The following is a 23,624-nucleotide window of genomic DNA, read 5'->3' as shown; positions in this document are numbered from 1 at the left end:
CAGAACAAAAGAGATATGAGTAAAAAGAATAAGTATATGTTTGATTTTCTTTTTCTGTAGTAGTATACATCAGACTCCTCTATATTTCATCTGTTCTCTTTCTTTAACTTATTTAATTTTATGTTTTTTTATTTATTAGAATTAAATGACAAACGTTATAAAATAAATTGCAAACATCCTTATTTAATTATCATTATATTCATCTACTGAATTCTAACAAATTTGTGGAAGCCACAACACCTTTATGTTCTGATAAGTTAGACCCTTCTGAAAATTACAAAAAAGTTAAATGCATACCATAAGTTATAAGATGAAATTGAACTTGCAATATCGACTATGGTAACAGTTACCAGTACGAGAACCCTTATGACTGATATTCATGAAGTAACTTTTTTTTTTATTATTTAAGAGTGTACTTGTTGATATCAATTATTAGATTGAGAACTTACTATTAGATAAAAAATATAGCTGATATTTAGGACGTAATTTTTTTTCTTTAAGAGTGGAACAGAATATTACAAGTTGATTGTAACCTAACCTACCTCTTTTATGACACAGGACAACTAATGTACCTTGTAATATTCTCCATTAATGAGAAGGATTGAACTTTTCTAAATTTTGGAATCGGTCAAATATCATGAGAATGAATATTTATAATTTATAATCTTCTCTGTAACATTAACAATGTTAGACATCATTAAGATTATTGATGATTCAAAATCGTCTTTGATTAAAGTTACTTAATCAGACCCACACAATTTATCAAAGTAATTAGCCTTCTTCTGCCTATTATTGTCTCCACCATTCCTTTTACAACGTATCCTTTTCTATAATTCCTTTTAAAATATAACTTATAATGTTAAAAACATTACTTCCACCATTACTTTGTCTAGACTTAGATCTCTTCCTATTCTTGTTCTCATTCTTAGATATTGTACCCTATTTTTGGTAAGAGAGTTCTCTATTCCATACATCAAGATTTGCTTTAAATAGTGATGCAATTTTGGTAATGAGAATAACAACAATGATTATCCTCATATATGATTTGTCTGATTACTTTTTCATTACTTATCTAGTATGAGTGCTCTATTTCAGATATATGTTATTGACTAAGGAATTTGCATTGTAGAAATTCTCAAACTCCATTCATAATCATACTACAATCTTTTTTTTAAACTTGCTGAAACATTTTTTTACTAGAGTTCAAAGTAATAACATTGAGTTTTCTCTAACAACATTCTCTTATGCTTTCCAGTAATGAAAACGTCAAACTTAGATTCAACTTTTTAAAATCTCCAGGATGCCTCGTTGAAAAAGAAACATGTATCTTTAACCATCACACTAAAAATTCATCCATTGTAGTAAATCTACAAACAAATTCACTAAGAATAAGTTCCTCTCCCTCAAATCAAAAGTTTCTCCATATCAACAGTAAATACTTACTTGACAACCCTTCTCAGTTAAGTAACCGCTACACTTAATTGCAAGACGACGTCTATTTATATAAATAGTTGTACCTCTCCATGAATCACATCAAGTATCATAGAATAGAAACGTAACATTTTAAAACAAGCACAAAAGATAGAGATAATGATGCAACTTACTATAGAAGACAACACTTCTCCAAACTAGTACAGAAATTGTTCTTCACTCCGCCACAATCATAGGTAACCCAATCTAGGTTGGGCTGACAAAAAGAACATTATCACGTGTTAGAGTAGGAGCTTAATAAACACATTTATTGATAACATAGGATTGCGGAGTATTTACATAGTCCAAACACTCAAGACATTAACATAAACTTTTCAATGCACCACCCCCATGTAAACTAACAAGTTAACATCAGATCACAATGTCCAATTATTTTTCTTGTAACAATGGGAGATCTCTCTTTTACTTCCAGTCAAGCATGTCCAACAGCCACAAGACTTCTTCCTTGGAATTTGCAACATCACAGAAATCCATCTGGATCCCAAATACATCCATAAGATCTTCTTTTTTATCTTCCATGAATAGCAAAGATATCCACGCACGGATGCCAGTCAAAAAAGGGTAGTCAGGGGCTATGTCTAGGTAATCAAAAGCCAACGCTCTATATGATGAGCGATCGATATAATCAAACATGGATTTATTTATTATGCGAGCAAACTTATTTGAATCCTTCTTCCCAACCATGACAGAGACACTAACATTCTGATTTTGTCCAGAAGGGATAGTAAACCTGGGTTCCACAGGAAAAGTCATCTTGTATTCCGAACCTTCCAGGTGATATTTGAGCATTTCACAAACCCCAGATGCAGGAATTCTAAAACCTGCTTGAAGGACAGAACCAGGCACCACTTCTGAGAAGATTAATATGTTTTCAGCCCAAATGTCAATGAAAAAATCCAAATCATCAAATGAGATTCTTGGAGGGAGAAGAATTCTTCGATGCAGACGTTTATAAAAGGTTCTGTACAAGTTGTAGTAGGTTAAAGTAGAAGGATTAGGTCGCTTGCAGATTGAAGGCCATCTCTTGGCACACAGACATTTCCAAAAGAAATCATCTCTAGCTATGTCTTTCCACAGCTTACAAACAGCCATGCAAGAAGCAAGATCAACACCCTCCAGGAAAGGGAAAACAACCTTCAGAACTTCTTCAGATGCCATTGTTGATCATACACTGCAATAAAAAAACCAAAACGTAAATACCACTAGGATTACAAGAAAATGGAAGCGAACATATGAAGAATAAATTATCCAAGGCCTTTCAAGAGCAAGACTCAACATATAATTCCCACATCAAATAAAAAATGTAATAATTAATGATTGACAGCACATTGAAATGCATAAAATATTCATGTTGCCTTCCAAACAGAGTTACTATAAACAGAAAATTATTCATTTGATAAATTCTTAAACATTGAAAAGGAAATTACGGTGTGGCAAGGACCAAACCTCCACCAAAATAGTGATGTATACACATAGTTGATACAATTCTTCATTAATGCAACTTAAATTTAAAATTTTCAATTTTTAAACATGCTCCATATCATCACACTGCACCAAAAATCATAGTAAACATTATTCAATCCATAAAAGAATCGCCCTCTTTCTTTCAGAATTTCGAAGGAAGAGTCTGCCAGATTAGAAAGAAGAAATTATGAACTGTTTGAAGTTGGTTCAACTAATCTACAACGTAAGTCCCCGACTTAAACACAAACCATGTGACAGTTTTTAAAAAATTGAGTATAATGAGGCAAGTTATAGGATTTTCAAACTAACTCGACAGTGTTTGACAATCTCATTTCACCATATTTGATGAAAAATCTGTATATTGGAAATTTAAGGACTCAAACAGCATTACAAAAAGATGTTCATGTTTTGGCTATCCCCATCCTTACAAACTTCACGTTAATGAAAGAATAAAATGAACAAGGAAATAGATACATAACTTTTAGCTTAAGCATACAAGAGGATAAACAATAATTACACCGCCCTTGCAACATCCATCATAAAATTCTAATAAAAGACGGCTATTTAATCTTCGAAAAATAATCTGCAACCAAAAATCAGAGTGAAGTAAATTTAGATTAAAATTCTAAATTGATCATACAGGCAAAAAGCTGCTAAGGACTACATTAGTCCACAGACTTTTGCAGCCATATTTGTGTCTCAAAGAACTAAAACATCATCTTCATTCTCGTGAAAAACTAAAGAGAATAAAAGGATGAGTTTGGTTACTATTTCATATCTTTGAGACTAGCTTGTTGAACAATACAGTTAAAGGAGTGAAATGGCAACAAGTAGCATCTGAACCATCAATTTACTCAGAATGTATCTTCGATCATTTCGTATTTGGTAATGTAGCAAAGTTTACTTTCGTTGCTGATGTTTCACTTTAACACTTTACAAATAATCAGCAGATCACACCAGTAGACACCCTAACACTCAAATCCATCAACATGCAACAACAATAACCATGCCTCAAAATCATTTGATATAGTTATGTAAAAATAAATCATTTCTATATCTTAGATTTACAAGAACCAAAGAAAGATAAAGCATTTTACACTCCATATCAATAACTTCAACCAACACCATCAATAACAAGAGATGGGCCAGGGTGGGGGAAGGTGCATGAACATCATGACATGATTCATGATCACGACAAAGTCACGAAAGAGAATGACACAGAGAAAACCCAAACTAAACTAACATAAATGTGAAGAGCCCCAAATTTTTGTTAAGAGAGATGAAACCAATGATTGTGCAGGAAGAAGGGAGACAATGAAGCTAAGGACAAAACTACATAACTAGAAGTGTGACCAAACAGGTTGGGAAATGCCTTAGTAACAAATGAAACGTGCTGAACTGCCTATTTATTTTGGTTCCTTCGTCATAAACCAAAAAATGAAATAAAGTTGCAATAACATCGTTCGTCATCAACCAAAAAATGAAATAAAGTTGCAATAACATCGTTTAACACCGCACATATGAAAAATAAAATAAAATAGTTAAAATTAACAAATTCGAAATAACAGAACCCTGTCACTCTACAAAGCATGCCTCCAGCAATGAGTTGTCAAGCTAGAAGGAAAAATGAAGAAAAACCGATTGATAACGAAACTATTAGAATAATGCAGAATCATGCAAACGATGATGAAAAACCTAAAAATTGAACATCAAATACAGAAGCATGACACCGAGAAGAGGGGGTTACCGGCGTTAGGTTAAAGAGATAGTGGCGCGTGGCGCACCGCAGAGGAGGAGTGGTGAGGGAAATAGATCTGATCCCGAAGGTAGAAGGAAAGCGAAGAGAAGAGAGGGTGAGGGGAGTGGAAAGCGAGAGGTTAGAAGAAAAAAAATAGAGAACTTGAGAAAGTGTGAAAATGATAGAGGGTTAGGCCCAAATTCTCCTGATCCATTCAACTGGGCTTAGCCCAAACATTGATTAAAGGACGAAAAAACAATTTTGGTTTTTAATCAACTCCAAGTGCTTGCAACAAAAAATTAGGAATCACTTTAAGTTTTAAAGTTTTTAAACCTATAACTGGTTTTTAGTTTTTGAAAAGTGAGTTTTCAGTTTTAAAATGTAAATTTTTTCTAATTTTTAGTTTCAAAATAAATTAGTTTAACAATCTTTGTTATGTTACAAATAGTTCAACTTAATAAACATGTAGATGAATAATTTAGTTATGGTTTAATCAAAATTTAAATTATTATCATAACAAAAATTTGTAATAATTACTTGAAAATTTGTAAAAGTAAAATTTTTAAATTAACAAAAATTAATAATAACTATTTACATGTGACATTTTATTTTGAATAAAAAAGATATAACGACAAAATCATTTCTATTCATCAATAAAAATAATATAAAAATTTATGATATAACTATAAATATTTTGTGTCTTTTAAAATTCCTTCATATGTGTAGAGTTTTGTTTTTATCTTTAACCCCTTAATTCAAAATTAAATCTCGTCATGTTTTTTACATTGATTTGTCACTCTTTGTCAAGGGCTAAAGAAGATCTGAATGAAAAAGGCAAGAAAGTACTTAAAAAAGAGAGCTCACAAATGTGATACACATATGAGTTTTTTGAGTGATAGCAAAAAAGACTATTTCCTATAGCTAGAAAATGTTATTTCTTACAAAAAAAATTTCTAACTAAGCCTTAAAATTTAGGCTTAATACCCTATTTTGTCTCCAGTTTCGCTCGCAAATGTTAAATTAGTCAATCTTTTAAAAAATGCGTCAATTATGTCCTCACTTAATAAAATTTGCATCAATGAAATCCCTTCCGTTAAATGAACTAATTTGACATTTTTGGGCGAAATTGGAGACAAAATAGGGTATTAAGCCTAAAATTTATAAGTAATACAATGTTACTTATGGATTATATATGAACAAAAATTCGTAGATAGAATGGTTGTAGATAACGTTACTTACGAATTTTTTCGTAGATAACGTTACTTTGATCAATACCCAGATAAATCTATAAGTAATTATATACGAATAAATTCGTAAGTAATTATATATGAATATTATAAATAATTACATACAGATACATTCGTATACAATTACCTATGACCGTATGTAATTACCTACAAATAAATCTGTATGTAATGTGATAATAAATATTGACAAAATTAGTTTTTTTTGGCACAATTATACACACTTAGACATTGATTTATGTACAATAATAAACAATATATATTAAGTCAAAGTAACCATTAATATTTCTAATGAAGAAAGACATTTATCAAATGTTATTGCTTAATAGTTTTTACCTATAATACTTGCTATCACAACACTACATATTCTTACATCTCAGTAAAAAAAATATTCAACTTAAATGAACATTATCTATAGGGCAATTCAGTACATGGAAAGAATCAACACTATATTCATGTTAACAAAAATGATTAGACTTCCATCAATTAAACGAGTTTGAAAGAAATAAATAAAAGTTATCAGGAATTAAAAGCTAAGAAGGCATGTGTTAAGAAATCTAATTCTTATAAATCATACTATTAATTGAATCCAATAGTAGATTGTGGAACGTAAGTAATTACTAATCAATACAAGTAAGAAGCAAAGTCATATGCTAACAATGTGGACAAAGTATATTTAAAACTTCTAAATAAGTTTCAAAATGAATAGTTATCTAATTTGTTAATCATGTAATGTTATGACCATTTATTTTCTTTTTTCCTACACTTTACAAATGGATATATGATGCACAAAAGAAATAATTAATAATAAGAATCTTGTTGAAAAAAATTGAAAAACAATGACATTTTTAAATCAGTAGACAAGAAAGAAATATAATTTCTTAAAATTTGTGGCCATGTGTCCCAAGACTAAGATAACATGTAGATTTAAAGTTAATCATAATTTATCATTTAGACAATAATGCAAATGACAGAAAATATTAATACATGAGTTTTGGGAAAAATACTTATATATTTTCTTTAATAACAAGAAAATATTACATTATTAAAACATTAAATTTTAAGGAATATATCACTAAAAAAAATATAATATAATAGGGTTTTTTTATGCGGTTTTAAAAACCTCCACTAAATTCGGGCTGTTTTAATAAAAACCGAAACTATGTTTTTTTTTCATTTTTTTACAAAACTTTTCTGGCAGTTTCTTAATCGAACCACCTGTAAGTGTGTAAATAATTTCTCAGCTTTCTCTCCACTCCGTCTTCACACCTTCCCTTTGCCTTTTCTTCTTCACTTTGTTTCGCGTTCTTTCACCTTAACTTCTCCTTCGCATTGCCTTTCCTTTGCCTTTTTATCTTTTTCACTCTGTCACTCGTTCCCCAACCCTGCGCTCCTTCACGTCGCGTTTTGCATCTTCTCCACTCTGACTCTCCCCCAACCCCAATGTCCCTCGGCTCCCGCAACGACCAGAACTCCGCCGCAAGTTGCTCGAGCTTGGACGGAAGACAAGCTCCAAGGTGGCGATCGTAGAGCAGGAAATCACAGGTTTGGCTTGATCGAACTTAAACTACGTTGGAGGCATTTGAAGGGTTTAAGTAACTAAAGTTTCATATAATTTGCTCCAATCCTAAATGTGAAAGAAGAAATGCTCATTTATAATTTCATTGATATCTTTAAAGGTAACATGTGGATGTGCTGTTGGAGTTGTTGCTGCATTTAGAGCTCAGTTGGTGGTGTGTTGTTTGCTTTGGAAGAGGTTACATCTTGGTATAAATTTGAATTCTTGATCAAAGATTCCGTTTTCTTAGAGATATGTGTAGTAAAGGCAGTAATGTCTGTTCTTATATTTGTTTATTGCTGTTATACCTAATAATTTGTTCATGTGCTGTTGTAGGTGGAGCAGTCAACTAATGTGTCGTGTCTTCTTCACTTCTGTTGTTGTTGTGGTTCGAACTGCAATGGGATGGTGTAAGAGTGGAAAATGTGGACATTTTGGGTCCGGTGAATTTATAATATGAGATATATCAAAGTTAAGATCTAAGTTGTCACCTTTTTCACTGTTAGTTGAATAGTCAGATATTTGTTTTCTTCCTTCCCCTTCTTGACTGATTTGTTTTTAGTGGCCAAGAGGATTATTCCTTTGTAGAGTTATTTCCAATGGCTATTATTGGGGTTATTGGAGGTCTACTAGGTAGTAATTTTTTCCTTTATTTTGGACTTCATCTGTACTGTGGGTTTTACTTGGATCTTGTTCGGTTTTACTTGGACTTCAATAATTTGTAGGAGCTTTATTCAACCAACTTACTCTTTATATTACCACTTGGCGACGAAATCATGCCTTGTATCCATTTTAACGTTAGTGATTTCATTTGGATTGCCACTTCTAAGAGAATGTACTCCTTGCCCTAAATCTGATTCTGCATCTGGTATTGAATGTCCTCGACCTCCTAGAATGTATGGAAATTATGTAAATGTAAGAGCCTTGTTCTATAGTGTTTCTTTGATGTGCTTTATCCTCATATTTATTTTGTTTTTACTGAATTTTAATTATCTATATCCTAATCTTCACATTTATTTTCACTTTATTTCTCATCTATTTTTCACCTAGTTCTTTCCTTCTTACAAAACAAACATGTTTTCAGTGCTACCTAAGTGGGAGGGAATGAGAGATTAAAACACCGCTGAAGTACTTTGCTTTTGCTTCTTATTGTGATAAATCATATTTCATGTAGTCTTCTTTTCTTTTTATAAAAGAACAAATTTATTAGACAAAAGAAAATTATAGTCCATTGACGCAAAGATAAAGAAAGCAGTTAACATGAAGAGGCTCAACCAAAATAAAAAATAAAAGGCTCAAAACCCAGTGAGGTTTCTCTCCCTGCATGTTACTAGACACACTAGTAATTAAGGAGAAAATATGCTTATATAGAGATTAAGGGAGACCATGTACTCGATTCCAAAAATCGTGGAATTGGTAAGACCATGTAAACGATTCCAAAAATCATGGAAATGTTATAAGACCATGTATTCCATTTCAAATAGTTGGAATCGGTTACACTTACAAACGATTATGCTCTCCATCTATAGCATTGTAGAATCGATTCCACTTAGTTGAGTTGTACCCTGGAATTAGTTACAAGCTTGGTGGTTCATCTTCTTCCTCTCATTTTTATGGCTTTCTGGTTCACCAAGGTCTTGGGTTCGTCCTTTTCTCTTTAACTTCAACCTCAAGTTGAAGATCCTTTCAGATAATTAGTATTGATTCCTTTGTTTTGGAATCAATTACATGTCCACATATGCAGAGATTCTCATGCCCTTTTTCTTTTGTTAGAGGTCAAAATTGAATTTTGCACTTCAATATCCTCAAATCCGAGCACTTTTCCTAGAAATGAAAATCTATCTAATCTCACCAATCATCGTCTTTCCTCCCTTCCGAATCCACGCGAACATAATTTTATTGTCCAATCCATATGTGCAAATACATTTCTACAATATTTTCCTTTCAAGCGAACACTATGGAGGTATATACTGTTTCATAGGTGAAATTCGACTCTGCACATGTTTATATTAAGAACAACCATTTTAATACTTATTTATAAAAGTACATGGTGAACGTTTCATAGGTGAAATTGGATTCTAACGGATACATTTTATTACACTGAAATCAAGTTTTAATTTTTCAACGCAAAAGTTGTTTGTAACTCGTTTTATGTAAACTTGTTGTAAGTTCAACTACTGCATTTGTTTTAATGAAATTTTTATTAAACAAATAGTGTTCATTCTATTAGAGGCTGATGCTTTTAATAAAACAAATTTGATGTTTGACAGTTTGTTTTGTCTGTTTGGAATGAACAAACATAAAGATACGAAATGGACAGTTTGAATGCGCAACGAGATACATAGGATATATATGAAGGCAATACAAAGAGAAGAGAATTACAAAAGAAAAGGTGAAAATGACATGATAACTCAATACAAATAGGATTTCTATGCATTCTAAAAGTAGTCATTGTCGTAACCAAACATAATGACAATAACTTTTAGAAAGATCATTAAAAAGTCTCTCCAACTACAATTATAAGAAAACTTAATTATTATTTTCTTTTTTTAAGTTTTAGAGAAAGATGTCCTAGGTTTTTGCATTTTTGTCGGTTTAATTTTTTTTATGCTAAAATTAACTTTTGTCTTTTGTTCATATATGCTTATTATATCATTCCATTTATATATGACCTATATAAATCAAACAAAAAATGTACGATACCATTTTTTTAATTAATAAATTTATGTCTTACCTATAAAGATAAGACGTAAAAATCAATTTTTATGCTTGGATGTAAATTGTTTAAGAAAACTCTAACACTCCATTTTATTTTACTTTCTTCCCCTTGTGAAGAGAACCTACGACGTCGGTGAGGATGTGCGTGGTAGCGTTCTTTTGATGCTAAAGGTTGCATTTTCTACAATTATTGTGTGTGGTTCACTAGAAAACTTCTTTCCCTCATAATATTTTGGAATTGAGATTGGTTTTTCTCATCATCACTCTTTTCTAATTGGTTTGTGTATTAACAATATGATCCTTATCACGTAAAACTCACTAAAAATAGGTAGAAAATTATTTTTGACAAAATTTATTTTTTGTGATAAGTTCTATTATGTTTTATTCAAATGTAGAGTGTTGCATCTTGTGACATCCCAAAAATACAGCATAACACCATAAAATCAGAAAATCACATTTAATAATATTTCAATACAGTTTTCCAACTAAAAACAAAATAAAACCCGAACGAACGCTCAAGGACGAACGTCCTTGAGTACAAATCCAACATAACGGACGAATGTGCAAAAGTCGCACGCCACACATAAGAGTTTTACAAATTTAAGATAAACGTACAAGAAACCTGACCGAACGGTTTACACAGGATAATTACTGAACGGTCGAATTAACTCAAAAGAAAACAAGAGATGGTCGAACGACCACTCAATTCAACTAAATACAATACTGGCCGAGCGATCTCACTGCTCGATCTTCACTTCAACATCAACCAGGCTCTCTTCATTCAATGCTTCTTCCAAACGCTCATCTCCCTCTGCTCACACCCACACGGATGATCATTGCAATGACAAGACGGACGTACAAGTACAATGGGCAACACAAGGAAAACGAAAGGGTAAGCTTACGTAATTTAACTCATGCATCAACATATAATTTCTAGCAAACAGTTCATTTCACACATACATATCAACGTACGCATTCATCATACATCACATAATTTAACACATGTACAAAATAAAACTCAACACGACTGACTGTCCGGACTGTATGAAATCTGCGTAGTTACAGGCGTTCACGCACCCGGGTGGTGTGGTAACTGGCATCCTCATCAGCTGCCACCCGAGGTTAGTCCGTTCTTACGTCGCCCACGTTAACTTATGGACTAAGGACCTCCTGCCGTTCCCACGCATGACGTGCGTCCTCTACTTGAGAACGAGCACTCACGGAACATCAGGATGAACAGCCAGCATTAACTATCCACAGTCATACTTTACAACTTTCAACATTCAACCATGAGTCGTTCCTGCCTGGAACGCTCGTTCAATATTCATAACTTTCATATCATCTCAAATACTGTTCATCATTCATTATTCATCAATCCATAATCATTTTCATCATTCATAACAAAATCACCAAAAGCCGAACGTTCTGTCCCCAAAGATCGAGGACGAACGTTGTAAGTGAGACCAAAAGGACGTTCGTTTGAATCAAAGACCGAACGCTAAAAGCGAGACCAAAAGACGCTCGTTCGGAACGAAGACCGAACGCTAAAATCTGCAGAAAATTCCAATAGTACTGTTCATTGGACGAACGCTATTTAGTGGGAGAAGAGAACGAGCGCTCAAAACGATACCGAGTACTATTCGGACGAACGCTCAATTCAAAGAAGAGCACTATTAGGCCGAACGCTCAGTTGGAGACCGAGCACTATTTATAACGAACGCTCAGTTGGAGACCGAACGACACTTCGAGCGTACGTTCAGTGTAAGACCGAACGCCTTCCAGTACAATCGTCCGGTGTAAGACCGAACGCTATTCTGGGCGAACGTCTGGTGTAAGACTGAACGTCCAGTAACTCAGATTGATAAGTCTTGAAAATAAACTGAGAGAAGTTTGGAGAAGTAATACGAACGGAAATATGCACTGCTACGTATATATATACAAGTACAAAAAGAGGGAAGTTTATCAGACGTACAACATTTCTACAGTGCCAAACCGAACGCTCAAACAGAGCATTCTAGGGTGAGGACGCTCGTCCTCAACCAGGGAATTTATCATGTTGACCAACAAACACCGAACGGTCAGAGACCGTCTCAGTAACGAACGTAAAATATCATGGGAATTACAAAGAGAAGATCAAAACAGTGCTTGGCCGAACGCTCAAGCATGGCAATTTAGGACGAGGACGTTCGTCCTCAAACAGGGATTTATTAAAATGACAGGATCAACATTTCAAACCTTTTATTAGGGGAAAACCGAACGGTAAATGACTGTTCAGTACGAACGTACATGTTCATAAAGTCCTCTTACAATTCATTTTTCATTTCCAGTTCCTTTCTCATAGTTCCACTCGTTCACATAAAGAAAATCTCATTTTTCAAACGATTCATATCATGTACTTTCATATATTTCATTTCATCCAAGTAACGAACGTTCATGCATCCAAATCAACATATAATATTCTCATACTTTCAAAATAACGAACGTTCATGCAAATCAGTCATGGCAACATCATACAGTGAAATAACGAACGTTCATACCATCATTTCATCATTCATCATGCATCTATACAGTAAAATAACGAACGTTCACACCCACACATACAACAAAACAGTTAAATTAAGTAAGCTTCCCTTACCCGGAAATGACGAACGTTCACAGATTCTCTACTCAAACTCCAATAACAAGCGCTCGTTAATCCACTGTTCAGACGAACCCCAATAATGAAAAATCAGAACCGCTCTACTCTAAGAAATACGAACGTACAACTCAAACACAGCTAAAGACGAACGTCAGAGAGGAAGGAAGAACCTACCAGCTTCACCAGTCGAACGTTCTCTCTGGAACTCCTACGCCGAGCGTCCTTCAATCTTGCCGGAGTGTGGAATGGAGGAGGTGCAGTGGTGATTTCTTAGAGAGAGAAGGGTGCAGAGAGTGAAGAGAGAAGGAGGAGAGAATTGAATCTGAGAAACTGAAGGAAAGAAGGTGAAGAGAGAGATCTATCAGAATTAAATTAAGAGGTGAGTGCTCCACTCAGCCGAACGCACGTCTCCACTATACCAGTGCGCGCTCGGCCGGACGCACTACACCAACCCACTCTGGACGGTCGACCACTGTACTTTTGCCACGCGTCTTCCACCATCGCCGATGCTCGTTCAGCTGGCCGACCCACTGTTCCCCACTACCGGACGTGTGGCGGCTGGCGTCCAGCAGTGGCTGTCGGGCACTGCTGTCGGCCATGTACACTACTGACGTGGCGCGCTCTCCTGCCGCCACGTGGACGCACGTTTTTTTTTTTTTTTTTTTTTTTGAGTCCTTACACATCTCACATATTAATCATAGATTTAGAGTTGTTAAGATTTAGTGGTTAAAAACTTTAAATAATCAGAATTTTTGTTATGAGCATCATATCATATGAAGATATTTCAAAAATGAAAGTTATTGAAAATGAACAAAGAATACAATGGGTAATACCTTATGGAGATTGAAGGACTGAAATTTAAAAAGTTCTATCATTTATATATGTTTTTATTTTTGTAGTACTTTTTACCATTTTTCTATACTTTAGAGATTTATTTAAGATACACGTACTGCTTAAAAAATTCTGAAAGTTTTAGTGGTGTTTTCTTGTATTCTGAAAGTCCCAAATTGACTAAAGATAAGATCAATTTATAGTATATAAGTGAGTACAAATCTCATCTTACAAGTCGATTTTGTGAGATTGAGTTAGGTTTAAAGTCCACTTTTTATCAGATTATTCATGCTTTCACACCTTAGATATGTATACAACTTTTAGATTATTCATTTGTTTGTGTTCTATAATTTTTTTTGTATATATGTTCATTTGGCTTGCATTAAACATTCATAGGAGATAAATTTTGACTTCAAATAAAGAAAAATAAGCTAAATCATTACGTCGGCAATATATACATCAGACCTAAGTTTACGTCAATTATATATGCGTGAGACGTAAATTTAAGTATGATATTTTAGCATAAATAAATTTACTTCTCCGAACATTACATCAACATAGGTCGGACATAAAAGCCTATAACATATCACATCGCATATGTATATATAAGAAGAGACATTATTCATACGTTATAACTTACAAGGATTGAGATTGGTAGAAAAATATAGAAATATATGTCCTTGAATTCAAGGTTGGTGAGGATAAAGACGAACAGGAAGGCCTTTTGCAGGAACGGGCATGGGATCAATAAAAATTTTCTCATGAGGATAAATGGCTTCCCATTTGAACCTTTTGACCAAGTTGTGCATGAACACCAATATTTCCATTCGAGCATACTCTTTTCCAGGGCACATCCTTGGCCCTCCTCCAAATGGTACATAAGTATAAGGAGCTGGTCCTGTTCCTTCAAATCTACTCGGATCAAACTTCTCTGGTTCTGCGAAGCACTCTGGATTCTTGTGTGTTGAACTTGCTGTCCAATACAACTGCATCACCAACAAAACACTTACTCTTCTATTTATAGGACCATACTTTTATGGACTAATTGTAGTTTTGCCAGAGTTCTACAAATACCTTCCACCCTTTTGGAATTGAGAATCCATTTAACACAAAGTCATCCATGGCTTCCCTGAAAGCACCCTGGAGTGGAGGCGCCAGTCTCATTACTTCACAAGCAACATTCCACGAATATTTCATCTTCTGGATGTCATCCCAATTCAACAATTCTCCCGCAGCTTTCCCTTTTGCTATCTCCATTTGTTCTGACCAAATTACGAGACAAATGAAACAGATCATCATGCAAGACTTTAATATTAGGAATGTATTCTTTACATCGCTAATACTAAAAATCATCCTTCTATATATAACTTTTAAGAAAATAATAATATTTATATCTATGATAGTTTATGGTTAGAACTTTGTAAAAAAGACAACCTTTTAATTTTCAAATGAGACCAAGTAAGAGAGTGATATACCCTGGTAGACATTTTCATAAATATTGGGAGGGAGCTCAGCAAGGTATTTGACGACAAAAGTGCACACAGAACTTGCAGTGTCGTGGCCTCCTACCAACAGGCCAAGGATCTTGTTAACAATAAATCGGTCATTCAAATATTGTCCATTCTCATCGCATGATGATAACATGTGTGACAAAATGTCTTGATTTAGTGAGGCTGTTCCATTAGCCAGGTCCTTTCTCCTCTGTATGATGATCTTCAATAGCTTCTCCCTAACGAACTCGGAGGCCTTGATGGCTTTGTTGAACGGAGTTCCAGGCAAGTCAATGGGCACTGACATGATTCCTGGGGCTATTCTACTGAAAGACTCCAACAATTTTGTGACATGGATAGGATCTTCAACGTTCACGAACAGACGGCAAGCCACCCAGAAGGTATACCTGTGATATGTTGGTCAACACGAAAAGGTAAACAAAACACCAGATGAAAAAAAACAACGTCAAATAAACGATCTAAGATCCGAGGTTCCGTTTATAATATTATTTTAATTACTAGGTTTTCAGTCAACTTCATTTGCAATTCTTTGTTGTTAATTAGAATGAAACCTTAGTCCATTTTGTCTTGTTATCTAAGTTTTGAATTATGTAAAGCTTGTCGCATGCAAGTAAGGAAACCATCTACGTTTCCTAAGTTAACAAGTTCACTGAAAATGGAACTTATCGAACTAGCCAACTCCATGAGTGTCTCGAGAAAGAAAAAAGTTAGCAATGAATAATGACCTTTTGGCCAAGGGGAACACGGTAACACAGGTGTTGTTCTCCCAATCCAAAGCAAAGTGTCTTTGGGCAACGGTGTCCATGACGCTAATGTAACGTTGGAGGGCTTGGGCGCTGAGGAACTGAGGGAGTATGTTCTCAGTTTCTTGGCTTCAAGCTTAGAGTTTTCCAGCGCCGCTGGGAATATCTTGTTGACGTTGTCTGGCCACCAAGACATGACCAGTTTGTTTTCGTTAGAGAACAAGAACTTGTTGCATGCGGCTCCACAGACCATGACTGTATTCTCGCCAAAGATAGAGGTCTTGAACACTTTGGAAGAGTACTTTGCCATGCGTTCGTATATGAACTTCTCTGGATTCCCTTTCCACCATAATGATAGAAACTCAATGCTCTCGCCGACCACCGGAAGCCCCATATTTCCCGGTGGCAAGTTGGGGACGAGGGACTGAGCATTATGCCTGTAGAAAAGGAAGAGAAATGAGAGAGGGATGATAGACACAAACAGGAGCAGAAGGGAGAGATAGAACTGTTCCATGGTTTTACTTTCTTCACTAAACGATGTTTCTCATGCACGCAATAAATAAGCGTTGGAAAAATTTAGGTAGCTCATTTTTCATGCATACGTTTGGACTGGATTTTCATGACGCAATAATTTCGGTTATTAGAAATTTTCTGAGAAGCCCCTGTAGGATACTTCTGCCTCGTGGAAAACGAGTACATAAACGAAAAATAACGATAGATATTTTATAAAAATAAAAGGAGTATCAAAAAGTGAATTTTTTAATCTTTTAAAAAAATAAAAATAAGAAAAAATAATATCAAATAAATATAAAAAATTTGTGTTTATTAAAATATATTAATAATAATTAATTTAAGTTAAAACATTATTATTATCAATTGGATTAATTCACTTATGTTTTTTCACCGATAACCTCGACTTTACAAGAGAAATATCTTAATTTTATATTTGATTGAAAAATATTTTTGTTTTCAAAATCAAAGGGTAGTGTTTCGGTTTTCAGTTTTTTCTTTATCTCTTAAATAAAAATGCTTTTTTTATAAAATTTTTAAACGCTTATATCTTCACGGAAATAATTGAAATAAAAGAATTTTCATAAGAACTACTTTTTATACTTTAATGTTTTTCATCTATTTTATATCGTGACGTTTAAATAAAAAAATTGATACAAATGAGTTAGAAGTAAATTTATATAAAGTATAAAAATATTAATTTATATTAACATCTTTAAAATAATTTTAAATAAAGTTTAATGTAAAATATAAATTTAAATAACTTTAACATTGTTAAAATATTTAATAATAATTTAAATTGTAATAAAAATATAGTATAATATTTATATAAAATTAAATTTGATTTTAATTTGAAAATAAGTAAAACTATTTCATTTAAGAAATGAAAATTAATTAAATTAAAATAATAAAATTCGGAACATTGACATTAAAATTATGTTTTAAAAGTAAATAAAATATTTTTTAGTAAAATTTTAAACTTTTTTTATTTTCTTTTAAAGTATGTGAAGAGAGAGAGACATCTGAGTCAGAGACTGAAACCTAGTACAACAATCTTTCATTGTAAAGTGGAATTATTTACTGAGTCAACCCATCAGAAAGAGGACAACGAAAGAGGGCCACGGGATGGATTTGTTGATGAAGTGTCCTTTATGTATACCACAATTGTCGTGCACCCGTGGAACGCACGGGCATTATTTTAAACAATATTTAATGTTTAATAATAAAAATAAATTCTATAAAATTGATATATTGTCTTTTAAATTATAATAATAATAAATAAATAATTATAAAAGAATAAAAATATTATTTAATATATAAATATTTACACCAACAAATATATTTTATATTATTAAGTAAAAGTGCTAAATGAATTTTGTTTATATTTGTTCGATCGATATATTATTAAATGTTTCTTACAATTGTTTGATATAGAATAAATTTTAAGTTCAAAATAGATTTAATAAGATTTTGTATAAAAATATTATTATATATTATTTATAATATATAATTTAACTTTTAAAATGAATTTAATTATTAAAAATAATACAAAAAATAATTAATAAATTTTATTATAATATGTAATAAAATTTGGAATATTTTATTTGAATTTACTATTATACAACTAATACTTATGAATAATTTGTAAATATTTATCAAATTATGAATTTGTATTCCATTTAATAAGTAATTGTAAATTTAAATTTAAGAAAAATAAATAATAAGTACATTACAAATAAAATAATAATTGTCGCAGCCGGAATCGATGGGACGACGATCCAAAAAGAGAAACGGGTTTTGAAAAGAGATTTGGAGTCGCCACCATAGTTTATTCTGAAAAACTACGGAAAAATCATAAAATGAAAAGGCATGGTCTACGAAAATGAGATTCTGGGTTCGGGAGTCGGTTACGCGTAGGGAATGTATTAGCACCCTACAACGCCTAGCCGAAGGTAGTACCTTTAACTAAATACGCAAATGTGATGTGGTTTTCAAAATGTTTAACTATCCCCTAAAATAAAACTCTAAAGAAACAAAATATATTTTTTAGTTTTTTGAGTCCGACAATGATTGACCTTGCTTCTACGTATACTCATTCAAAATGAGAAATCAGGGTTACGTAGTTCTTTTAGAAACTGCTTGAAAATTTTGTTTGAGGAATTGTTTGAGAAATTTGTTTGAGAAATTTATTTGAGAAATTGATTATGGATAAATTTGGATTGTTGGGGAAGTGAACCTGACAAGGACTAGCCTTACTCCTACGTATCTCCACTCTTGATGGAGAATCAAGGATCACGTAGTTCTGGCTGAGAGATTGTTTGTTGTTTGAAAATGTGGATGTTTTTAGTTTTTGAAGATTTTATATTTTTGGTATTTTTATATAAGAAAGGGAAAAGGTTTTTTAACACAAGGACGATGCAAGCGATCACACATGTGTTTAACCTTTAAAACATTCTTTGGTATTTTTTTATAAAAGAAAGAGAAAATGTTTTTAGCACAAGTACGATAGGAGCGATCACACATGTGTTTAATCCTTTTTTACAAAAAAATATTTTTGTTGTTTTTAATATTTATATATTGAAAAAGTAGATAAATGTTTAAAAAAGGAAAAAGGAAATAGAAAAATAGAAATAAGGAATAAAAAAATAAATTAAAAAAATTGATAAAATAAAAGTAAAACAAAATAAGAAGTAAAAAAAAGAAAAATAAAATAATAAAAAGGGTGTGGAGGTGCTTAAATGAGAAAAGGGAAGTCTCCAAACCATTTTTATAAATAGACTGGGCTCAAGCCCAAAAGCAAAGGAGGTGTGAACCAAAGATAAGGTGTGGAAGGAAGAAAATGTTTTTTTAGACAGAATGAGCTTAAGCCCAAAGAGAAAAGGCAACAAAGAGGGTGCAAGGAGGAAAAGGTGTTTTTCTTTAGGGACAGATTGGGCTTAAGCCCAAACGAAAAGGGCTGTGAAATGGGAACCAAGGGATGCAGAAAAAGAGTTTTTTTTAATTGGTTTGGCCCAGCGCTGGCCCAAGCATTGTCCACCCCAAGCTCAGAATCCCCTTTAGGGGTTTTCACATCCTCCCCTCATTTCTCACTCACTCAACTCAAGCACATCGGAGACTCAAAGTCTCATTCTCTCGAACAGCCTAGGGATGGGGTTCGCACGCCATCGCCTCCTACCCGCCTTGGCGTCGCCGGCGACACCACTCAGCCGAAGCCACCGCCGGCCACGGCGTCACCGCCCTCTCTCTCTTTCCTCGCTTCGAAAACGACAACGCATGGAAGGGTTTGCCTCCGTCGCACATGCACCACCACTTCTTCAAACCGACCGTCGTGAACCGCCATTTATGGCGTCGCCAGTAACGACGCGCGCCACCGGAGCCATCGTCAGCTAAGGCACCAGGCCATTCCCCCTTTTCTTTTTCTCTTCACGCGTGAGAGAGAATCGCTCTAATAGACCTTCTTCCGCATCGAGCCGCTCCATCTTCTAGTCTGGAAACAACCTCAGGGAGAATGCTCTCCCTTGTCACCCTCCGATTTGGCACAGCCCGAAGGCAGGGGTTTCCACTCTCTCTCCTTCTCTTTTTCACGCACAGCCCAAACTCACCGTCGATACACGCGACTGACGCCGACAACCGCCTCGGCTCCGCCACCAACAGCCTAGGATGCCACCATTGACACTACCCCGTTTTTCTTTCTTTCGATTTGGGCTCGCCTTCTTACAGATCCACCACCGCGAGATGCGACTCCTTATCGGTACCATTGATAATCATCACTAGACCATGATGTCGTGATTAGAGAGGTAGTGTTTCTTGCTTGAGGATTCAATTTTGTTGGGGATTGGAGATGAACAGAAACGTTGAAGACTGTGGAAAATCTGAGAGCTCGTGCTGCTCTATGTCTTCGAAGAGGAGAGACCGAAAATGGATTTTCACAGCTTCATTGTACAAGGTATGCATTGGAACGTGCTTGTGTGCGTATGGGTGTGAATGTGAGAATTGATTCTCTGTTTTTCAGGTGATGGGATATAGCAAGGCCATGTTTATGGTGCTGGAGTTGGGGATGATTGAGTGGTAAGGGAGGGCACAAAAGCAAACCAGAAGTAACAGACAATATATACCCCGGTATAATTACATCTTTAGTTCAAATTGAGCAAGCAAACCATGCCAAGCGTTATCAAATCAAATGGAAGCAGATATCAACCCAATACAAGCAGACAACAACCATCAATGACCCAAACATTCATAGCATATGAGCAATTTAAGAGTGAAGACTTACCTTTCGCGTTCTAGCTTTTCCTTGCTCCGTAAGTGCCCGCGAGCTACGACAATGATAGTGCTAACGAGAGTGGATTCTGGTTGATGGTGAGGGTCCTGTTGTGTGAATGGAAGATGGGAAATGATGGGTCCTCTGGTTTTGAGTGTGTTGAAAAAGATGGGAGGGTAAATCCCAGATGAACTAATGATGAGGAGGGCCTTTTTTCTGTTCGAGTGAGAAATGAGTGTTGTGTGTATGAAGAGGGATCAATTTTTCTTTTTGTTTCCGTGAAAAAAATGTTTCCGGGATTCCCCTCTGCTTGGTAGATGATCAGAACGTATCCCTTAGGATTTTCCATTTCCTCCTTGTCTTTTTTTCTCTTTTTATGTTTCAATTGGATCAATCGATCAAAACAAATCAGAGATCCTTTCCTCCTTGATGTATGATTGTAGCTCTGCGTAGGGATTTTTGGGTTTGTACACTGTGAGCACCTTGTTGCAGGGGAAACAATCTTCTATATTAAGAATGCTGTGAGCTGTGGTATGTCCCAGGAAAGAGAGCTCAACTCGTGCTTGTCTAGATTGAGAATGGGGAGAAGCACAAGTCTGTTATTCCTAAAAGGCTTAATTGACTATTGCGTTTTTCTATTTTTTTTTTCTTTTTCTTTTTTCTTAGATTTTTTTTGTTTTGTTAACGTTTAACATAAAAATTAAACCAAAAGAAGATAAAAATAAAACTAAACAACTAACGTAAAAGAAAAAAAAGAATAAAATGAAATAACTCTAAATAATAAAAATTAAAATAAAATAAAAATAGAATAAAAATAAAAAAACTAATAAAATAAGATAAAATAAAATAAAGTAAAAACAAAACAAGCTGATACCCATAAAAGTGCCCAGTGTGTGCTCCTGTCATGGAAGTAGGATCCCGTAGACTATGAAAATGGAAAACCCAGAAGTAAAATGAAATAAATAGGTGGAAATAACGAAACTTTAGAAATTATGAGAGTTGAGTTTGATTTTGTTGAGGGTAAAATTATTACCTCGGTGTCAAGATCAGAGGAGGAAATGGATGAATTGGTGGGTGAAGATGGTGGTGGTAGTAGTTTACTGGCTAGATCTAACATTGTTGAGTGTTCTTGTAAATGCTATGCTTTGTAATTTTGATTTACAGAATAACAAATTTAAAGTTCTCAAATTTAACTATATTTTTACATGCTTCAAAATCATATCGAAAAATACATTCATATCAAATACTAACAAAGAAAAATTGACATATAAATTACAGCCGGATACAATGTTAAATTATAATTATAACAGTTCATCTAGGTTAAAATAAAAAGACAATATCAGTTTTCCCCTTATAGCCAATCAAATTGATATTAGAAATAATTTGCATTGATTAAAAATGTAACATCCCAAAATATATAGTGTAAAATATATTAAAGAGAAGCAACATGCATGATAAAGTAGTACAGTTATCCATCTAAAGCATAAAGTGATATCTTTACAGTCATCCAAAAACAACTATAAATTTAAAACTTTATACACAGACTAAAGTCTACTCAAAACTGTACACAAGGTTCTATTGAACTAAGGCAACTACTCAGCAACATCACCTCCATCCAAAGTTTGCTCCATGGAAACCTCTTCTTCCGTTGCTCACATCCAAAGGATGGTCATCGCAGAAGAAAAACAGCAGAATCATACAAAACACAAGCATACAACAGGGTAAGCTAGTTTAAAACATAATCAATCATACTTCAAATCAATTAAATTCATACAAACATATTATTCATCCACATCACTTAAATCTTTCACACATAACACCACACTGACTTTAACTGTCCGGACTTAGAATGATTGCCGAGCTATGGCGGGTTATGCACTCGTGGTGGCTTCTACTGCTTTGCAAAGCCGTTGCCAATGGGTTTCACCCTACTACACTCACGAGGTTAGTCTGTTATCACTCACCTTGGGTCATACTGGAAGCACCCAAGACTAGGACCTCTTGCTACTCCTCACGACATGGATCAATCATCTCTACTTGAGAATGAAAGACCATTGGAGTGTTAGGAAAACCCCCAAGACTAAGCTACCATGCAGATCATTCTAAACTTACTTGAATCTCAACTAGAGATTCCACTTTGAATTACAACATAGGGCACCACCATGTCTCCTCTCCTTGAGGATCATGGAATTATGTCCATTATACATACTTTGAAATAAACATACAACAATAGCCACAGATATTACAGGTTACAACTTCACTTTACTTCATACAACCCTCATTGATTCATATAAAAACAACAAAAGAGCACACAAGAACTTGAACTAGAAATGCACCTCTCGCACAGCGCACACCTTCGCATAGCGAGGCTATAAGCTTCTCGCACAACGACCTAACTCGCCTTGCGAAAACCTTATACAGAGACCAACAACTCTTGATCTCTCGCATAGCGACTAAACTCGCTATGCGAATAAACTGTGAAAATGCATCAGACCCCAACCCCTCGCATAGCATCCCAACTCGCTATGTGAGAACCTCAGACAGAGACTTGACTCCTCAAACACTCGCAGAGCGAGACCCACTCGTTGTTCGAATAAAAAGAACAATGGTTCCAGACCCCAGCCAGTCGCATAACGATTAGATTCGCTATGCGGATTTACAAACAGAGAGCAACCCTCTCACTTCACTCGCACAACGCACCAAATCGCTATGCGAGTGTCTTGACAGAGAGTACCTCGCCAAGGTGACTCGCTATGCGAATCCATTCGCACAACGAGTCTGCATAATCTACAGAACGAAATTCTGCAGAATTATGCAACTCAACCCCTCTTCACCAATTCTACTCAACTTTGCCAACTTCTAACATTCCTAATTCGTTGTATATACTTACTAAGACTTGACTAAATGATTCTAGACC

The 23,624-nt window shown here is 34.4% G+C and overlaps 1 protein-coding gene, 3 long non-coding RNA genes and 1 pseudogene across 4 annotated transcripts; 2 read left to right on the top strand and 3 right to left on the bottom strand.

Annotated features, from left to right (window-relative positions):
• Positions 1-1,582: 1,582 nt before the first annotated feature.
• LOC108323046 (F-box protein At5g39250) lies at positions 1,583-4,841 on the bottom strand. Its single transcript, XM_017555370.2, has 2 exons — positions 4,703-4,841; positions 1,583-2,662 (listed from the first exon to the last, which is right to left on the bottom strand). The coding sequence occupies exon 2, from the start codon at positions 2,647-2,649 to the stop codon at positions 1,894-1,896; it is 756 nt and encodes a 251-aa protein (XP_017410859.1). The 5' UTR covers positions 2,650-2,662; positions 4,703-4,841; the 3' UTR covers positions 1,583-1,893.
• A 2,303-nt stretch (positions 4,842-7,144) lies between these two features.
• LOC108323058 (uncharacterized) lies at positions 7,145-8,409 on the top strand. The gene is made up of 3 exons (XR_001831636.2): positions 7,145-7,482; positions 7,617-7,704; positions 7,832-8,409. It is a non-coding gene; the product is annotated as an uncharacterized LOC108323058 (long non-coding RNA).
• A 2,234-nt stretch (positions 8,410-10,643) lies between these two features.
• LOC128195533 (uncharacterized) lies at positions 10,644-12,911 on the bottom strand. Its single transcript, XR_008247152.1, has 2 exons — positions 12,849-12,911; positions 10,644-11,024 (listed from the first exon to the last, which is right to left on the bottom strand). It is a non-coding gene; the product is annotated as an uncharacterized LOC128195533 (long non-coding RNA).
• A 1,175-nt stretch (positions 12,912-14,086) lies between these two features.
• On the bottom strand, positions 14,087-16,482 carry LOC108323031 (beta-amyrin 28-monooxygenase-like; annotated as a pseudogene).
• Positions 16,483-19,490: 3,008 nt separating this feature from the next.
• LOC108323033 (uncharacterized) lies at positions 19,491-21,220 on the top strand. Its single transcript, XR_001831634.2, has 2 exons — positions 19,491-20,392; positions 20,459-21,220. It is a non-coding gene; the product is annotated as an uncharacterized LOC108323033 (long non-coding RNA).
• Positions 21,221-23,624: the final 2,404 nt, after the last annotated feature.

The sequence above is a fragment of the Vigna angularis genome, chromosome 2 (genome assembly GCF_016808095.1).
Source record: "Vigna angularis cultivar LongXiaoDou No.4 chromosome 2, ASM1680809v1, whole genome shotgun sequence".
Classification (NCBI taxonomy): domain Eukaryota; kingdom Viridiplantae; phylum Streptophyta; class Magnoliopsida; order Fabales; family Fabaceae; genus Vigna; species Vigna angularis.
The sequence above is the reverse complement of the archived record's forward strand: the minus strand, read 5'-3'. Positions and strand labels throughout refer to the sequence as shown.